The sequence below is a fragment of the Trichechus manatus genome, unplaced genomic scaffold, assembly GCF_000243295.1.
Source record: "Trichechus manatus latirostris isolate Lorelei unplaced genomic scaffold, TriManLat1.0 scaffold00001, whole genome shotgun sequence".
Taxonomy (NCBI): domain Eukaryota; kingdom Metazoa; phylum Chordata; class Mammalia; order Sirenia; family Trichechidae; genus Trichechus; species Trichechus manatus.
In genome coordinates, this window is record NW_004443937.1 from 28,261,530 (window position 1) to 28,281,254 (window position 19,725).

The window sequence follows — 19,725 nt, forward strand, 5'->3', positions numbered from 1 at the left end:
AAAGCCAAAACTGAACCCCCTTCCTTGAGTACAGAACCAACTTTTCTCAGTCCCATCAAAGAAGTCTAGAGTTGCTGAGTTCCTCTGGAGGTGGGGCTCAGGCGAGGCTCTGGAGGAGCAAAGGATCTAGAGCACAGGGTGGCTTCACAATGGCACTGCCTGCCCCAGAGAAGGAACGTCCCCACAGGCCATCCCTGTCACTGCTGCCATATGATTCTGACCTTCACTTACAGAAAGGGACCCATTCCAGGGCCACAGTGTGGCTCGAGGGCTGCACGCTCTCTATCCACCTTGCTCAAAGGCCATCAGCATGAACCCCTACCCTGTGGATTACTGACCTTTCAAATGGCTCCACAATGACTTTTGAAAATGAAGTGATAACCAGCTGCGTCTTCTTGGCAACACTGTATTAACTTGGAAAGGTTGTACTGCACATCGCAGTGGACAAGGGGCCCAGGTTCAACTCCCTACACCACCTTCGACATCTCAGCCTCAAGGACGATTTTATAAAATGGGGCTAACAGTACCCACCTTACACAGGGTTAGTTTGAGGATTCAATGAGTTAACGCCTACCAAGTGCTTAGTATGACGATCATTCAAATGGTGCTGCTATTCAAAACTCTGCTTTAGAAATAAACTGTTTACTTTCTGATTTTAAGACAAATTACCAAAATGGCAGGGGTTACTCAGGATATGGAAAGATGCTCTATCTTCTGGCTGAAAGACCACATCAGGTAGAGAAGCTACAAAAGTGAGGTCGGGAATATCTCTTATAATTCAGTGAGACTCCACTCTTCAGCACAAGACTGACACTCGACCACTTCCTTTGCTATCGCAGCTACAGGGTTGACTGTATCACTAATGTGACAACTCAAAAGTCTCCTTCTGGAACAAAGGGGTTTCCGAAGAAGTGTAGCGTTCCTGTCTTCAGAGCAATAAAAAGAAAAGGGCAGCACACATAATGGTAAAGCCAAATAGCCTCAGTGCTGAAACTTGCTCTCATCCCTGAAACTTGTGGTCAGTTTTCACTTCAGCTGCCACAGTGATTGATCCCTTTGAAAGGTAAGTGAGATCACATCGCTCCCCTGTTTGAATCTACAAGAGCTGGACTCCTTCCTTCCTGTTTCTGCTCAGGGACTTTGTACCCGCTGTTCCCCCTGCTCCAAAAACTACCATCACAAGACTGGCCAGAAGGAGGCCTGAAACCTACACACAGAGATTCTGATTCTCGGTCCAGTTTGTTGTACTACACCCAGATTCAGGGCCAGGCTCATTCAGCTCAGCAAAGGGCCCTCACCTACCTATCCCACGCTCCTGCAATGACCTCTAGGAAGGCCCGGGCATGCTTGTCCCTCAGACAAGGAGCTTAAGCTCTCTTTTCCCCTTTCCTTCCTACCTCTCCACTCCTCCCTAAGGCCTGCTCCCTGGAGGAGGAGCCAGCAAGAAACAAATCATGGCTAAAACAGAGGTCAAAAGCCAAAGACCTTTGAAACCAGGAGATGTGTTCTTAAAAGAAAAAGAGCAAGTCTGAGGAGGAAGAACTTCTTGCTCTGAGGTTACTTTTATCCCTACAGTATTATATCCTGGATGATGAAGTTCAGGGCACACAGCCTCCTCATTCCCAGAGGATTCAGGTGACATCCTCGATCTGTGGGTCTGAGAGGAGAGTGTCGCAAGACTCTATTTTCTCTGTGGCCTAAAGCACAAGGGCCTCAGCCTCCAGGCCCTTCCAACAGCCCCCTACAGGAAGCCAGACTAGTCTGAAAAGCAAAAATAATCACAACTGCTGAAAAAACCCAAAGTGAACAAATGGCAGGGAGTGCCTGCTGTTTCAGTCCTGGGGGCCACAGCACAGGGGGCTCAATCTCAGCTTGGCTCCTTGGGCCACATGGACCGTGAGCAAGTGGCTCAATGTCTCAAAGCGCCCCTAGTATCATCAGTAAGGTGGGGAAAACCATGACAGAAACACAGTCACTCTAACCCTTATTGCCTAGCACAGGCCGGGACTACCAGCAGGCCCTCGAAGGTTGTTCATGCTAATGATGACAGAGTCCTTGATCCCCTGCTGCCCTGTGATGACAGAGAACTGCAGCACCAAGCAAGGTATCTCATCATCACCACAGCACAAACTGAAAACTCTGCTTCGAACCTTGGCGCCTGGTTTCACAGAGTATGAGGTCAGCATTATTCAGTCATTTTCTGAAGTGACAGTGGCTTCTGAAGCATACGGCCACCTTGGCCAAGGGAATGGCCAGGTGCAGAGCTCCCTTTATCAGCTAAAACACTTCAGAAAAGGGCTAAAATAGGGCTTTAAAAACACTACCATGAAACAGCAAATCACCAGTCTAGATGCTGGGAAACAGCAGGCTAAATATGAAGTCCTGAAAAAAGGCATGGGCACCCAAAAGAGCCTCCCCTAAATCTTAGTCAAAGAAAAGGCTTTGTATTTGGATCCACTTGCTTTGCAATTTTAAACACGGCAGCCACGGGAGACCTAGTGAAAAGGGACCCAGGGACCATGCTGTACAGTCTCAAGGCTCCAGGACTCTGGCCCCTGATGACTCTTTTTCTGAAACTCACTCTGCTGTGCAGCCACTTGGTGCCCAGAAAGGACCCAAAAAACCAGGTGTCAGCCATGCACACAGGTGACAGTCAACATCAGGCTTCAGGGCCACTCACCTAAACTATCAGGGCTGTCAATGGAGAAACACATCAGTATAACATCCGTGTCTGGGTAGGAGAGGGGCCTCAGACGATCATAATCTTCCTGCCCAGCTGTGTCCCACAAAGCCAACTCCACCTGTGATGGAAAAAAGAGACAACCCCAAGAGTGCAAGGTTAATCCCATTTTCATAAGTGATGCTTACAACAGAACACTCAAGCGGCAGACTATCCCAAACAGCAAAACAGAGGAGGGTTCACTTTTATTAGAATTAAGCCCAAAGGTGAGTGATGTGTTTAAATTTTTCAGGATGGAATTTCTCAAAATTGCAAATTGTATAAACGGATACTAGAACTAAATAAAGTGGCACAATTCAAAATATAAAAATAACTTCGTAGCTTGCAAGAAGTGCTTAGTCATAAATAACATTCTACTTAGGAAAGAAAATGGATAGACAAGAGAAGAAATCAAATGTATCATTCTACCAGGTAGGTGTGTAAAAGGCAAAACAGACTGAGTAACTTTCTCTGACATATTTTCATTCAACTGTTCCCTTATTTTGTCTCATCGTTTTGCTCTAATGTGGAAACATGGAGACAAGCCTGTATTTGAGTTGGTGGGTAGGAAAAGACACCTTTGCCTGGGTGTTAGGCAAGGTTTGCACTGACAGGAAAAGCCTCTGGCTCTGCCTTCACTGATCAAAAAATGTCTAAAAGGCAGAATGGAGGCATCACCCAGCTGTGGTAGGAGGGTAAACTGATGCCTGCTATCTGGACACAGATTCCCTTCCATGCTGTCCAGCACTGCAACCAGCCCTGTCACTCCTTACAACCAAATGGGATGTTTAATGATGTTCTCTGCTCAAAGGCCCTTTGGAGCCCAAGAGGCTCTCCCTCCAATGCCTGTACCACCCTTTTGCTAGTACCATCACAACCCGTCGGTTTCTAAATACAATTTCTTCCTTAAAGTTGATAGCTAATTATCTCTTCTATCCTCAACCTCTGTCCCAGGATGCATCAGTCACAACTTCCACAAGTGCCACTGGCCTTCTGTCATGTACACCATCAGCTTGGTATATGTATCTATGATATACTGATACCCAATGCTCATAAATGGTCTGATCTCAGCATGTAAAGCTCATTCACTCCCTATCAAACCGCCTCCTCCATGGATGCTTGAGTGTTCACTTCAGACACACCCAACTCTGACTGGCTCCTGATAAATGTTTCTAGGGTATTGGGCCTATCTCACGTCAGAATGGACATTTCTATTTTTGGCAGGCCTAGTCCTGGGATCATGATCACTTAAAATCTTGCATGGCTCCTTAGGGCTCTGTTAGTGCATACTGCTACATCAACATTCCCAGGCAACACTCTCTACCACCCTGGGGGCTCCCAAGTTGCCCTGAAACAGGGAGCCAGCCTGCGACACCTCTTCCAGATCAAGCACCTTTATTTCAGGGGTTTGCTCTCTGGGTTAGAGGCTCCCTTATCTTGCCAGTGTCAAGCATGTTCAAGGATGGCAGTGCAAGGTTTTAAGTCAAGATCCCCAAATTTATTACAGGCAAGATCCTCGTCAGTTCCAAGACCTCCAGGCAGAGATGAGGTTTCAGAGATGACAGAAGAGTTATTGCTCTACTGCCTCCAACACACCCATACTGTCAGTTGGGAAAACACCTTCCCAGTCGATGGTCACAGACACTCTCTCTCTGAAGAGACTGGCAGGATTAAGAACAGCAATATATATATTCACCAGACTTGGAGAAAGGTGCCATGAAATACCAACCCATCTCTGCCTCCCTCAAGCCACTAAAATTTTTTGTGCACGGTGTGGCAATCAAACTTAGATAACATGGCAGTTATGTCACAGCAGTTCCAAAGATCTCAGTACATATCTACCCATTTTGTCACAACTAGGCCCTGTCTCCACACAAAATCAGTCTTCCTATCAGGCCCACAGAAACACACGTATCCAAATATTCATGAAAAGAACTGACTGAAGCTGGGTTGGCTATACTCTGCACTGCTGGACGAAATGCAGGTTGGAACCCATACAAAGTTCTGTTAGGCGGGAATTTACTGTTTTTTTTCATCCACATTTGGTCCAGAAAGGTTCCTTGGGGTTTCTAATAGCATGAGAAAATCATTGTGGCCCACTTTGAATTTGGGTAAGACAGTCTTACCCAGTCTTGCCAGTGGGCTTTACGGATGGACATAGGGAAACACTATTCTCATTGTCAATGACAGGAAATTGAAGCAACTATGATAGTCTATTTTATGTTTAAAAAAAAAAAAAAACTTGTTAAAAAATTAATGTGAGTGGGGACGTTGTTTAAATGGTCTTACTGATGGTGGTGTTAGATCAGTACAACCCTTCGAGAAACATTTTCAGTAAGAACCTCAGACCTAGTCATCTCATACTTGAGCATTTGAGAAAATACTCTGATAGAATTTAAAAAAAAAAAAAAAGGTGCATCAATACAACGGGGTTCATTTTAGCATTATCCATTTGGGGTAACTAAATTTCAAATACAAATAAAGCTGAAAAGAGCACTTATAGTAAGGCTGCCCCATGTGAAATACATATGAATGTGGACAAAGTCTCGATTATAATAAAGTTGGGCTAAGATATCACGGTGAGAATGGATTTCTCGCTTACCAACAATTTTGTTACTGTTATATTGCGTACTAAAGAGGCAAAAGGGTCTACTTCTTTATAGACACTGAAAAACCTAACATGCAAAATGGTACCAGTTGTTACGGAAGGTGTGCTCACCTGCTTTCCGTCCACTTCAATATCTGCCACGTAGTTCTCAAACACTGTGGGCACATACACCTCGGGGAACTGATCCTTGCTGAAGACTATGAGCAAGCAGGTCTTGCCACAAGCTCCATCACCCACAATCACCAATTTCTTCCTGATGGCAGCCATCACTGAAATAGAAGACATGGGTGTTATTTGGGAAGCACAAAAGTCACCATGCTATGATACACATTTTCCTGACCTTGGGGCACAAGCCTCCATTAGCCCACCCAGATACAAAATTCTAGTACACCTTTCCAGTTGGAACCAAAAAGTCCAGTATCTGGTGTTCCTTTACTTCTAGAAATAAAGATGAATCTTCCTTTCACTCACTGGATCTGGCAACTCATAAAGTAATTTATTTAACAGATGGCAGCAACAGCAAATGCTACCAGGAGAACAGAGAGGTCAGAATTATCTAAAACAGGTAGAAAACTAACATTTTCAACAAAAATTTAAAACATTATTGACTGAGGGTAACAGTGGATACATCTGGTCAGAAGATACAAAGAGTACTGAATTTTATGCCCTCCTCAAGTTCCTTTTAGAAGCCCTGGTGGCACAGTGGTTAAGAACTTGGCTGTTAACCAAAAAGTCTGCAGTTCGAATCCACCAGCCACTTGTGGAAACCCTATGGGCCAATTCTATGCTGTTCCATAGGGTTGCTATGAGTTGAAATGGACTCAATGGCAATGGGTTTAGGTTTTTTTTTTCTTTTTTGGTGGTACAAATGTTTGAGTACTCGGCTACTAACTGAAAGGTTGGTGGTTCGAATCCACACAAAGGTGCCTCAGAAGAAAAGCCTAGTGATCTACTTCTGAAAGGTCACACTCATTTAAAACCACATGCGCAGTTCTACTCTGAAACACGTGGGGTTTCCACGAGTCAGAATCAACTTGACGGTAACTGGTTTTCAAATTTCTTTCGCAAAGCAGGTCTTAGAAAACAAATCTAGTAACTGCCTCATTTATTTTTTTAATTTGAAAATAAAAGGAGATAGGAGAACATTCAACATCCCAGGATACTTTTCTCTCCCCTCTCAATTCTCCCTTTAAATTACTGTTCCAACATATGAGACTTTCCAGTTCACAAACAAAAACCAAGGTCAAATATTATGACACTTTAAAAAAACAGGTGTAAGTCCAGAGGTTACTTACATCTGCAGCCTTACTTCTCTAAAGCAGGTCAGACAAGATGGTGCCCCTCTCCCAGATACTTCACAGAGAAGTCTGAGGAAACTATCAGGTGGTGGTGTTGTTAGGTGCCATCAAGTTGGTTCCGACTCATAGCAACCCTATGTACAACAGAACGATGGTCCTGCGCCATCCCCACAATCACTGTTATGCTTGGACAGTAGAAATTCTGAGGTCAAGCCATCACCTTTTAAAAAAACCACATTCTTGAAAAGTATGAAGTAGTAAGCCCAAGGGTTCTGCACAAGGTTACCTATATTAAAATACGAATATAAGCTAGAAGTAAAATACTATTCAAGTTAAAAAATAATCACTGGCAAAAACAAGAGAACTGTTTCCTAGAGCTTTATCGTTGTTAGGTGCCGTCGAGTTCATTCCGACTCATAGTGACCCTACGTACAACAGAACGAAACACTGCCTGATCCTGCGCCATCCTCACAATCATTGCTATGATGGAGATCACTGTTGCAGCCACTGTGTCAATCCATCTTGTTGAGAGTCTTCCTCTTTTTTGCTGACCCTCTACTTTACCAAGCATGATGTCTTTCTCCAGGGACTCGTTCCTCCTGATAACACGTCCAAAGTGCTGAGATGAATTCTCGCCATCCTTGCTTCTAAGGAGCATTCTGGCTATACTTCTCCCAAGACAGATTTGTTTGTTCTTCTGGCAGTCCATGGTATATTCCGTATTCTCTGCCGACACCATAACTCAAAGGCATCAGTTCTTCACTGTCCAGCTTCCACTGCCACTGAGTCGATTTCAACTCACAGCGACCCTACAGGACAGAGTATAACTGTCCCACAGGGTTTCCAAGGAGTGGCTGGTGGATTTGAACTGCCGACCTTTTGGTTAGCAGCCAAGCTCTTAACCACTGCGCCACCAGGGCTACAGCTTTCGTATGTACGAGGTAACTGAAAATACCATGGATTGGATCAGGCGCACCTTAGTCTTCAAGGTGATGTCTTTGCTCCTTTTAACACTTTAAACAGGTCTTTTGCAGCAGATTTACTCAATGCAATACGTCGTTTGATTTCCTGACTGCTGCTTCCACAGGCGTTGACTGTGGATTCAAATAAAATGAAATCCTTGACAACTTCAATCTTTTCTCCATTTATCATCATGTTGCTTATTGGCCCAGTTATGAGGATTTTTGTTCTCTTTATGTTGAGGTGTAATCCATACTGAAGGTTGTAGTCTTTGATCTTTATCAGTAAGTACTTCAAGTCCTCTTCACTTTCAGCAAGCAAGGTTGTGTCATCTGCATAACGCAAGTTGTTAATTAGTCTTCTTCCAATCCTGATGCCATGCTCTTCTTCATAATAGTCCAGTTTCTCGGATTATTTGCTCAGCATACAGATTGAATAAGTATGGTGAAAGGATACAACCCTGACCACATCTTTTCTGATTTCAAACCATGCAGTATCTCCTATACAGGTAATGACAAAAATGTAGATTTTCCCCAAGAGGCATAAGGTATATCCTGTCTTAAAAACATGGGGACTAAAACATTAGAGAAAAAAAAAAAAAATCAATGAAACCAAAAGTTGGTTCTTTAGGGGGTAAAAAAATAAATCAACAAACTGACAAACCTTTAGCTAGAATGACCAAGGAAAAAAAGGAGAAAACGCAAATGAATACTAGGAACAGTTATATGCCAATAAATTATAGACAACTTAGATGGAATGGACAAATTCCTAGAAAAACACAAACTACTGAAAATGACTCAAGAAGAACAAGAAAATATGAATAGACCTATAACAAGAGACTGAAATAGTAACAAAAAAAAAAAAACTACCCATAAAGAAAAGCCCAGACAGATGACAGATGACTTCACTGATGAATTATACCAAACATTTAAAGAATACCAACTCTTCATAAACTCATCAAAAAAAAAAAAAAAAAAAAAAAAAGGGAGAGAAGAGAAGGGAACACTTTTAAACCCATTCTTTCCTGAAGCCAGTATTACCCCAATACCAAGACCAGGCACACATCATAAGAAAACTACAGACTAATATCGCTTATGAATATAGATGCAAATATCCTCAAGAAATACTGACAAACTGGATCCAGTAATATGTAAGAGGATTACACATCATGACCACGTGAGACTTATCCAGTAATGCAAGGTTGGTTTAATATCAAAAAATCAACTAATGAAATACATCATATCAACAGAATAAAGGACACATGATCATCTCACATGACACAACTGAAAACTCTTTTTGGATTACATTTAGCAAACTAAGAATAGAACTTCTTCAACCTGATAAAGGGCATCTACAAAAAACCTACACGCTAACATCATACTTAATGATGAAAAGACTGAAAATGTTCTCCGCAAAGTCCAAGAACAAGACAAGGAGGTCTGCTCTCATAGTGGCAATCGAATAGAAGTGCTATTCAACATTGTACCGGAGGTTCTAGCTAGAGCAATTAGGCAAGAAAATGAAATAAAACGCATCTAGATTGGAAAGGAAAGAATAAAACTATCTCTATTTGCAGATGGCATGATCTTATATACGGAAAATTCTAAGGAATCTATTAAAAAATTATCAGAACTAATAAACAAGTTAAACAAGGTTATATAACAAAAGATCAATATAAAAAAATCAACCGTACTTCTATAGCCTAGCAATGAACAATCTGATCATGAAATTAATCGATGTTTCTCCAAAGGAAATAACAGAAATGGCCAATGAGCACATGAAGAGGCTCAACATCATTAGCCATAAAGGAAATGTAAATGAAAACCACCTCACACCCACCAGAATGGCTATAATAAAAAAGAGAACTAGTGTTGGTGAGAATGTGGAAAAATTGGAACCCTTATACATTGCTGATGGGAATGTAAAACGGTATAGCCACTTCCAATCTGGCAGTTCTTCATATGGTTAAACACAGAGTTACCATATGACCCAGCAATTCCACTCCTAGGTATACACCAAAGAGAAATGAAAACATATGTCTACACAAAAGCATGTACACAAGTGTTCACAGCAGCATTATTCATAATGGCTTAAAAGTGAAAACAATCCAAATGTCCATCAACAATAGAACATTATTTGACAATAAAATGGAATAAGTACTGATACATGTGACAATATGGATGAACCTTGAAATCACTATGTAAGTGAAAAAAGCCAGTCACAAATAACCATACATTATATGATTTCATGTATATGAGTATCTAGAATAGGCAAATCCAGAAAGAAAGTAAAGAGGAGAATATGGGGGAAATGGGGAGTGACTGCTAATAGAGCAACAAGATTTCTTTCTGGGGTGACAAAAATGTTCTAAAATGATTGTGGTAATGGTTGCCTAACTGTGAATATTCTAAAAAGCCATCAAACTGTACACTTTTTTTTTTGCATACTTTTAAAATTTATCTTTATAGCATAAACATTTTCTTCTTTCTTTTTTAGAAAGTTTACAGAGCAAATTAGTTTCTCATTAAATAATTAATGCACGTATTGTCTTGTGACATTGGTTGCCAACCCCACAATGTGTCAACACTCTCCCCTTCTTGATTTCAAGTTCCCCATTTCCATTCGTCCAGCTTTCTTGTCCCTTCCTGCCTTCTCGTCTTTGCTTTTGGGCTGGTGTGCCCATTTAGTCTCATATACATGGTTGAACTATGTGTGTTATTGTTTGTTTTATAGGTCTGTCTAATCTTTGGCTGAAGGGGGAACCTCGGGAGTGACCTCAGTACTGAGTTAAAAGGGTGTCTGGGGGCCATACTCTTGGGGTTTCTCCAGTCTCTGTCAGATCAGTAAGTCTGGTCTTTTTTTGTGAGTCTGAATTTTGTTCTACGTTTTTCTCCCACTCTGTCCAGGACCCTCTACTGTGATCTCTGTCAGAGCAGTCAGTGGTGGTAGCCGGGCACCATCTAGTTGTGGTAGACAAAACTGTACACTTTGAATGAACAGTAAGGTAAGAGAATTATATTTCAATAAAGCTGTTACCAAAACAAAAACCAAAAATATATGCATACTCCCTCCATCTGGCAGACTGCTAGTCACCCATCCCAATTCCTATCCTTCCCCATTAAAACAGTTCTTCAATTTTTAGCTGTGTACTTTGTTGCTCAGCTAAAAGACTGTATTTCCTGGCTTCCCTTAGAGCTAGGTGTGGAATGTAACTAAAGTTCTAGCCCATGAGATGTAATCAGCAGTATATAGTGGGACTTCCAAGAAGTGTTCCTTAAAGGGAAGTCACATGCCCTTCTTCATCCCCTTCCTCCTTTCTGCTGTTTGAACTGGCAGTTAGGGCTGGTTTCCAAGCAGCTATCCTGTAATGTGAGAATGAGTTCACACCCTGGGTATGGAAGAACAAAAAGCTAGAAGGAGCCTGGGTTTCAGATGACCATGGCAGCCACCATCTCAGCCCTAGACTGTATATTTCCACACTTACTTTATGTAAGAAATAAATATCTGACTTGTTTAAAATGGTCATTTTCAGGTTAAAACCAATTCTAAACAATACACACTCTACATACCTACTTACGAAACCATACTGTCTAAAGGCAGTGTTCCCCAACTGGAGTGGGTAAGAAAATCATTGGGGTACATGAAGGAAACATCAGAAACTCATTTTCATTTTTTAGATCTAAAAACATAAGAATTTTAGTTTTCAAATTTAATATATGCAGACTTATAAGCAGAAGGTTCCATAATGGGAAGGGCTGACAGTGCCACCATCATGAATTCACGTGTTCTCAGCATAATGTAAGATACTTCAGTGAATATGTGCCTGTGTAAAGTGTATACACAGATATTATAAAGTTTCAACCAAACCCACAAAATGATTTAGTGATTTTAAAAGATTTTTTTTTTTTTTTTTTTTTTTTGCGAAAAAGCAGTAGATTAGAGCTAATACTCATAATGCAAGCACGATAAACATACACACAAAGAGGAAATGAGTGTTACATAAATTTCTAAACGATAAACCAAAAAAGCCAAACCCACTGCCGCTGCGTTGGTTCCAACTCATAGTGACAAATGGGACAGAGCAGAACTGCCCCAGAGGGTTCCCACAGCTGTAATCTTCACAGAAGCAGACTGCCACATCTTTCTCCTGCGAAGCAGCTGGTGGGATTGACCTGCTGACCTTTCAGTTAGCAGCTGAACACTTGACTACTGTGTCACTTATTGACAGGATTCATAATTATTAGTTATTTCTGCTTTTTTATGCTCCAAATTCATGTCAAGATTTTATACTTCTCGAGCCTAACTTCTACTGGTTTGTGCCCAAAGTCAAAACAACCAGGACATTCAGGATGCAAACAAAACTCATCAGGAACTTCCTGGCTTAAGAAAAGGTTTCTATCCTTTGAACAGAATCCTTTCTAGAAGGCACTGACTCTCAAGAAATAATCTATCTAACATGGTTAAAGGCACACAAAGTGAAAATACCGGGGGGGGGCATCCAAGCAAATTCTAAAAAAATACTCCCTGGAGAACATTTGGCCCAGGAAAAGTATAAAATCATTCAGCCACTATTGGTGACGGAAATTCCAAGTGACTACAAGACTAAAAGAAAGCCTACAATTACAAAGTGATTTCTGGGATACTGGGAGTCTGGCAATACAACCAGAGTTTCTGGTAAGAAGTGAAAATTACAGGCATTAGAAAATGAAACTTGCTGGGTTTTTTTACTGAAATAATCCAGGAAAAAATTTTTACTGAAATTAGCCTTCCTTTCCACTTCGCTGTAATTCAGTATCTTTTCAAGTACATGGCTTACTAAGCTTAAGAAACGAAGTTGCACTGAGCCTTCCGCAGTCTCTCTCCAGACGTGTTATATTCTAGCTCAGTTCAGCCTCAGAAACAATTCTTAACAGCTTTGAAAAGAGGTTTATTTCTCCAGCAAATCAGTTTTAACAAATCGACTTAAGTCGCCTGTAACAGTACGCAAATGACTATATATTTCTTTTAAAAAGTTCTTAATTATTTTCTAAAGTTCAAAACCTTTAAGTTTACTGCGCCACCCTCACTCAGTCAAAAGGAGTTCTCTCACAGTGCTAAGGGCACAGACAGTCCTAACTCTGAGTTATGTTCTCTGTCATCACAAGGCCTGTTTTTCCCAAATCTCAAAACAGTATGTTCTGATTGTGGACCAAACTTCAGCAAATTACATTAACTGGTTACTGTTAACAAAGAAAACAAGGATAGTCAATATGGAAATATATTTCCCACTCATATGCAAATAGAAATGGGTGCCTGCGGTGCAGTGAACTGCATTTATATGGTCCTTCTAGCTGTGGTCTTGTAACTCTTACAAAATTATTGGGTAGGATATGCAAATAAGGTGTGCAAAACTCTTGCCAGGACTGGCTGGGATATACAAATAAGGTGCCTGTGGCCCACTAAGGGTATAGATTAGTTATGCCATCCTGCTAGGCTTAAAAAGAGTCAATCCCAGAGGTTGAGGGGGGACTTCTCTATCATCACGAAGAAGAGCTAGGAGCAAAGCACACCCTCTAGACCCAAGGTCCCTGTGTTGAGAACTTCCTAGACCCATGCGAGAAGAGAAAGAAAGAGAGAGCGCTGTAACACTGGAGACAGTGCAAGATGGCAGTGGCAGAACCAGGAGACCAGCGTGAGATGGCGGGTTGGACTTCCCGGGCCATGGAGCAAGGTGGCTATAGCAGGCTTGCCAACTTACATTGCAAGAGAGCTGAGCGCCTTTGGGGTAGGAGGCTAACTGGCGGAGTAGGGTGTGTCTGGGCACTAACCGGGAGCTAAAAAGCCATAACTTGCCCAAGTAGGGCAGAGGCCAGGCCTGAGCAGGGACCAGCGTCTATAGGCACAGCCAAGAAGAAGCACCCTGATTAAAGAACTGTATCCTGGGTTGTTCCTGTTACTTCCAAGTTGATCCTAATTCTGAATTGTAACCTGTTACTTCCCTAATAAACCCTATAATCGTGAATATGTTTTGTGAGTTCTGTGTGGGCACTGCAACAAATTATCCAACCCAGCAGAGAAACAGAAAGTGCCATGGGAGGGATGGCTGGTGTTAGAATTGGTTTAAAAAGAAAAAAAAGTTGGAGAGTGTCAGTATGTCTGACCTCCACTTCATAGGAATCAGTTTTGGACTGATGCTGGTGGTAATTCTGTTCTGCCCCTAAGTTAGACAAGGTCTGATGCCACCATTTTACAGTGTCCAAGTGAAACAACTGAGGCATTACATGCAGTTGCCCTTGTAATCCCACACTTCCTATCAACAGACATCTTGGAATCTCAGGAGCACACATCCTAGCACAGCATCTCTACAGAAGCGCGGGGACCTGAGCAAGCATCTCCTGGCATCACAAGGAGCACTGAATAAGTGGCAGTTACTACTACTGCTAGGAGGTCTCCTTCCTGTCCAGGCCTAACTTCAGGTCCTCCAGCACTTCTCCTTATTCCCACTGGTGGTACAATACCCCCAGCCACAAATCTCGCATTTCTCCCTCTCTACAGGTTCCCTCCTTTCAATCTATTATAACGTGCAGGGCGCCCCTATTTTAAAACAATAAATTTTCTCACACCCATCCTTTTTTCTAATTACCTTCCTCTTTCTAGTCTATTTCAAAGAAAAGCTATACATTTCTGCTGCTTCATACCCACTCACTTCCTTAAATTCTTCCAACCTGCTTTTGACACAAACTTCTACTTAAATCTTCTCAAAGGTCACTAGTGACCAACCTTTACAAAATCCAGTCCTCATGCTCAATTTTTTGTTGCAACTTATCTCCCTATCCCTACACCTCCCTGACAAAGTACGCTGATGTGCTGATCTGTCTCCACAGCTACAGCCTCCACACCTAATCATTCCCCCCAATTGTTTTCCTCACTCTTCTAATGCTCTACCTATCTCTGAGGATCTTGGTTCTTAAATGTCACTTCTATGACCCCCAAACATCTATCTCTGGCCCAGTCCCTGTTCCCAAACGCCTGTCACACCTCAACTCTGTGGTCTACTTGCACCTCAAATTCAACATGTCCAAGACACCATTCCAACCCGTCAAATCTGCTTCTCTTTCCAATTCACCCAATCTTGGTGGTGACAACAAAATTACACTCCTACACACTCAACTCACTTACTGTAGAAATCTTGGAGTTTAGTGACTGTCTTGTGTCCTTTGTTCTCTAGATCATGACTACTGCCAAGTTCTGAGGATTCTCTCTCTTCACGGGTCTCAATTCCACTACTACCCTTTTTTTATCCCCACAATCATTGCTCCAGTTCAAGTCCTCAGCACTGCCTACCAGGACAAAGGCAAAAATCCAACTGGTCTCCCCACTTCTCCTCCATCCCTGCCTCCTGCAGCCAAATTCCCCATTCCCAGTGCTGGCTTCCAGCACATTACATCTTTACCCAGAGAACTTCAGAAGCTCCTCACTGAATCAGGTCCAAACCAACAGCCTAGCCTTCAAGGTCCTTTAAAATTCTAACATTCTATTTTCTCTTCCCAGCTTCTCTCCACTCCTCATCACACACACACTGGTTCTGCTAACTGGCGTCATAAAACTCCTCTACCTTAGCTCAAGGCGATACATCTTCTCAAAATTTCTTCCCCGGAGATCCTACCTATCCAGCTCTACTATTACCTTCTTTTCCAAAGTCTATTTCTGGTCCCATATCAATCAGGTGTTACCTACAAGTGGAGCCTCAGCCTCTGTTGGTCCTGGTAACACCTTTTTTAACCAGGCATCCTACTTTAAGTGGCAGTTATATTTCTATGTTTGACTCATACCCATTCCTAGAGTGTTCAAGTTTCTTAAGGATAGGGACCACTTCTGGCTTAACTTATCCCACCTGGAGCTGTATTCCAGGCTGCATTTCATGTGGCAAGAACGTGCTAAATGGGAACCATGCACAGAGGAACAGAGGGGCATGTTTCCCAAGGACACCGATAAAAACCTAACTCCTTGGTACTCTCCAATCAACCTTTTCTTGAAGCAATGACTGTGTTGCACAGGGCTTAGGAAACCTGTGCATGTGCACGCACACACACACACACACACACACACACATATATACAGAGAGAGAGAGCTCCTTGCACACATGAGCATGTGTGAATGTGCAATGAAGTTATCAGATAACTGAAATTCCAATAAAACCACCACAGGCCAAGTACTGAAATACTAAAAAAGGCTTCAGTGTGGAATACTGCTTGGACTTGGATATCTGCTATACTCAGTGGAGAGTTTTAATGATGTTCCTTTAAAAAACTACCAAAGTATGTCAACCAGAAGCTGCTTCTGCCTGACTTACTGGGGATGTTTTTGGAGTTTTGACATCCCAGATTCATCTCTTTAGATATGAAATACTATACATAATACAGTATAAAGGGGGCAGACATAGTATTGGTGGCTGCCTCAACCTCTCAAAGCCAAATACAACAAACCTACCCACCAGTGATAAAAAAACGAGGGAGGAGACCCTGACTGATTTGGAGTCTGCCCTTGCCTATGGTGCCTTGCTCTGACAACAGACAAAACTATAAAAACACACATTTAGATTTTACAGTCTTACTCACAAAGCTGATAACCACCCCTCCCCATGACATACAAGCAATAAGAGCTTGTAATTGTGTCCAAAACGCTGGATGCTTTAAGCTACAGCAATAGGGTGATCCCAACACCACCACAAAGGTGGCTGTCCATGGTTGGCAACAGCACTTCTGACATTCAGTAAACTGATGAAGCAAAAAATAGGACACTGTTCATGTGATCAAAGCATTTAAGGGTTTCTATTAAAAAAGCAGGAGTCTTTGTTTGTCCAAAGACTCAAACCTTACTGCAGATTGACTCTGTAAGATGGTACTCTCAGGTGGAAATACTTCAGGAGACAGTAATGATCCTGCTGCTGAGGAGCACAGTACTAGGAGTGGATGGCAAGAAGTCACCCTTCTGGAAGCCATCACCAGAGTCCACAAGAGGAAGTGAGGGCTCTCTGAACCTAACATCCTTCCCTGAGCTGAAGTGAGGATGAAGGTTAATTGTGATGTGCAAATCCCAGGGGATATGGTCACTGGTACTTGGATCAGTGCCCCCTTTCGGGGTGACTTCTCTGCTGGCATCAGTGAAGAAGCACATTTCATGGGACATGCCTCACTGGCCCCATGAGAGGTCTGGGTTTTTGGAAGGAACCACAGCAATGATACTATACACTTCACTGCCAATATCTGACAGTGAAGCCTACTCCTAATCACTGGCTGATAGTGGCTCTCGATTCCACTTACGCTTCACCCTATTACCCAACATATAACTCCTTCAGAAAACACCCTGTGCTGACCACTCTTCCAGTCCCTCTTTAATGACACAAATGGTTAGTCCAAAGACTCCACTGCCACGGTTTTATGTTCTGACACAGACAGTGTCAGAAGTTTTGAAGTTGACTATACTACAGCAGACCCTACACACTGTTTGTGTGGACATTCATGAGCCACCATGACACCTCACACTGGTATATCATAATATGTTTTTTACACATACTGATTTGATCCTCTATTTCTTGAGGCAGTATCATTCGCATTTTATGGCTGGAGAAAGAAACTTAAAAAGTTACTAGATTTTACTGGGTGTTAAGGGATTCAATTATCAATGTGCAATAATTTTCAAATTGGAAACCTGTTTTGGCAGAAGGGACACAGTTCCCAGTTTGTTTTTAGACAGGCTGGTGAAATGTAACTTGTGAAATTGGAATCGGCAACAAAGGATTTACTCATTGCCAAAGAGGCCTACAAATCAATCATATTCAAATTCCATTAGCCTAAATTTCTGCTCGGAAATAGATAAACTAGGCCAACTCAGAAAATATGTTATGGAAACCCTGAGCCCACTGAGACCCAATGAAAGGCATATAGGACATCTGACTAACTGGTCACATTTGGGGAGAGGGGGGTATCAAATGTGAAAATTAAGATGAAAGTATATATAAGCTTTTATAAAGCAATAAGATTACAGCTCTGTGGATCTTAAATGACAGATGCACAAATTTAGAAGAAGTTGACTTGATTTGGATATAAAACCTGAAGTTTTAGTTGAGTCAAAGCTCTGCTTGCTTTGGCAATTAAGCCAAATTTCTCTCAAATTAATTATTCACCTGACAAAATTCTATTATATCATCAACCTCAAACCACTAGGGACACTCAGTTTAACTAATCACCTTCACCTCCAAGTGTCTCATGGAATTAATTTAACAGAATTCCAAGCAGAGCCATAAGAATAATGACCTCTGACTGGCCCAGGTTTAGGTCTCTGAAGAATCCACTGGTGAAGAGAAATATCAACTTACACCACTTTCATCTACATAGGCCACCAGCTATCAATGAGTGCCGAGAAACTAATCTGTTAACAACTGGTCAATATTGTTAGTAGCCTTTGGGCAGCAAAGGATTTCCTAAAAGCCCAATAAAGAAGAAATTCACTTTCAAAAAAACGCATTCATTTTTCCCCTCAGTATGGTATGTGCTGAATACATTTAAAAGAAAAGGAATTTGGAATACTACTTTATTTTGGCCAAACATTTCAGAACACAATCTACGAGTTGTCACAAAATAAAGTAGCTTAAAGTCTTACTGTAAGGAAATCTAACCCAGAAACCAGGATTCAAACTTTTTTCCTAGAAAATTCTATAGGCAGTTGTCAAAGTAGTAGCAAAATATTAAGTTACTGAAGCCACAAGCTAGGGTTTTTCCAGCTACCAGTGAGAGCCCAGATATGGTGGCAGACACAGGAAGGAGATGCCTGGTACTGTCTCAGGCAAATGCATTCTGCGCAAGCCCTAGCACTAAGCCAAAGAACTCTGATCTCAACACAGGCAAAGCAGTTCTTTTCTTTTTTAAATACTATTCTTTATTTCATCTTTTCACCCTTTTAAATTTCTATTTTGTATATGTTTCTTTTTCTTTTTTCTTCATTTTGCTAACAGTCTTTTTTAAATTATTTTGTTGTTGAGAATAGACACAGCAAAACATATACTGGTGCAACAGTTTCTGTGTATACAATTCCGTGACACTGATTATATTCTTCGAGTGTGCAACCATTCTCACTCCCCTTTTCTGAGTTGTTCTTCCCCCATTAATATAAACGTACTGCCCCCTAAGGTTCCTATCTAATCTTTTCAAGTTGCTGTTGTCAACTGATCTCCTATACGCAGTTCTTTCAAGAGCATAATGCTCAAGGGAGACATTTTTTTACTAGTTAAGCTAAACTATGGTTTAATTTTAAGAAGACTTCAGGGGATATTTTTGGTTAAAGGCTTAAATATTATCTAAGGACAATAGTTTTGGAGGTTCATCCAGCTTCCATGGCTCCAGAAAGTCTGGAGTCCATGAAAATTTGAAATTCTGTTCTGCATTTTCTCCCTATTGGTCAGTATTCTTCTATAGACTCTTTGATCAAAACGTTTAGTAATGGAAGCCAGGCACCATCCAGTTCTTCTGGTCCCATTGCAAAGGGGGCAGTTGTTCATGGAAGTAACAGACCAAGCAGTTCTGAGATACGGAGCTTCAGCTCATGGCTCAGGTTCTGTTACTAGCCTCAAAGTTATGGCCTCTCAGCCCTGTCTATCCTGGTAATATACATGGTATGATAGAGGCCTTGGCCCCAAAATAATTGCTTCCAGCCATTTACAGGCCTGTCTGTAAGCTTTTGAGAGCTGTCCCCAAGTCTAAACCAGGGCTTCGAACCAGTTTGAACTAGTTCAGTCATGGCCAATGAAGTGAAACCGGAAGAGACACGAATTTTTAAAATTTGGGTGATCAGGTATGGTAACCGGAACAGGAAAAATTACAGGCCAAAACCCTGGAATGGGAGACTCAGAAGAGTGTAATGAGCCCTTTCAGGAGTGTGATGCAGGAGACTGGATTATTGTCAAGACTGTGGAGACACAACCAAAGTTTGAGCACATATGGAGGGGTATAGTCATACTGGTATATGGGCAGGTACAGGTGTGTACATAAGCGAGAAAAGAAGTATCTATAGGTAAGTGTAAATACAAATATGGGTGTGCAGGCACATATATTCATTGAAGACATAAATATGAATATCCCACAGATATAACTAAACATCTTCCA

At 41.8% G+C, this 19,725-nt stretch overlaps 1 protein-coding gene across 3 annotated transcripts in view; it reads right to left on the reverse strand.

Annotated features, from left to right (window-relative positions):
• RHOA (ras homolog family member A) overlaps positions 1–19,725 on the reverse strand; it is a 54,404-nt gene that overhangs the window by 2,885 nt on the left and 31,794 nt on the right. For all 3 annotated transcript variants that reach the window (XM_004368526.2, XM_023726833.1, XM_023726837.1), the window contains 2 exons: positions 5,439–5,596; positions 2,681–2,801 (listed from right to left, as the gene is read on the reverse strand). In XM_004368526.2, coding sequence (XP_004368583.1) covers positions 2,681–2,801; positions 5,439–5,594 — 277 coding nt within the window. In that variant the 5' untranslated portion in view covers positions 5,595–5,596. The remainder of the gene's footprint in view (positions 1–2,680; positions 2,802–5,438; positions 5,597–19,725) is intronic.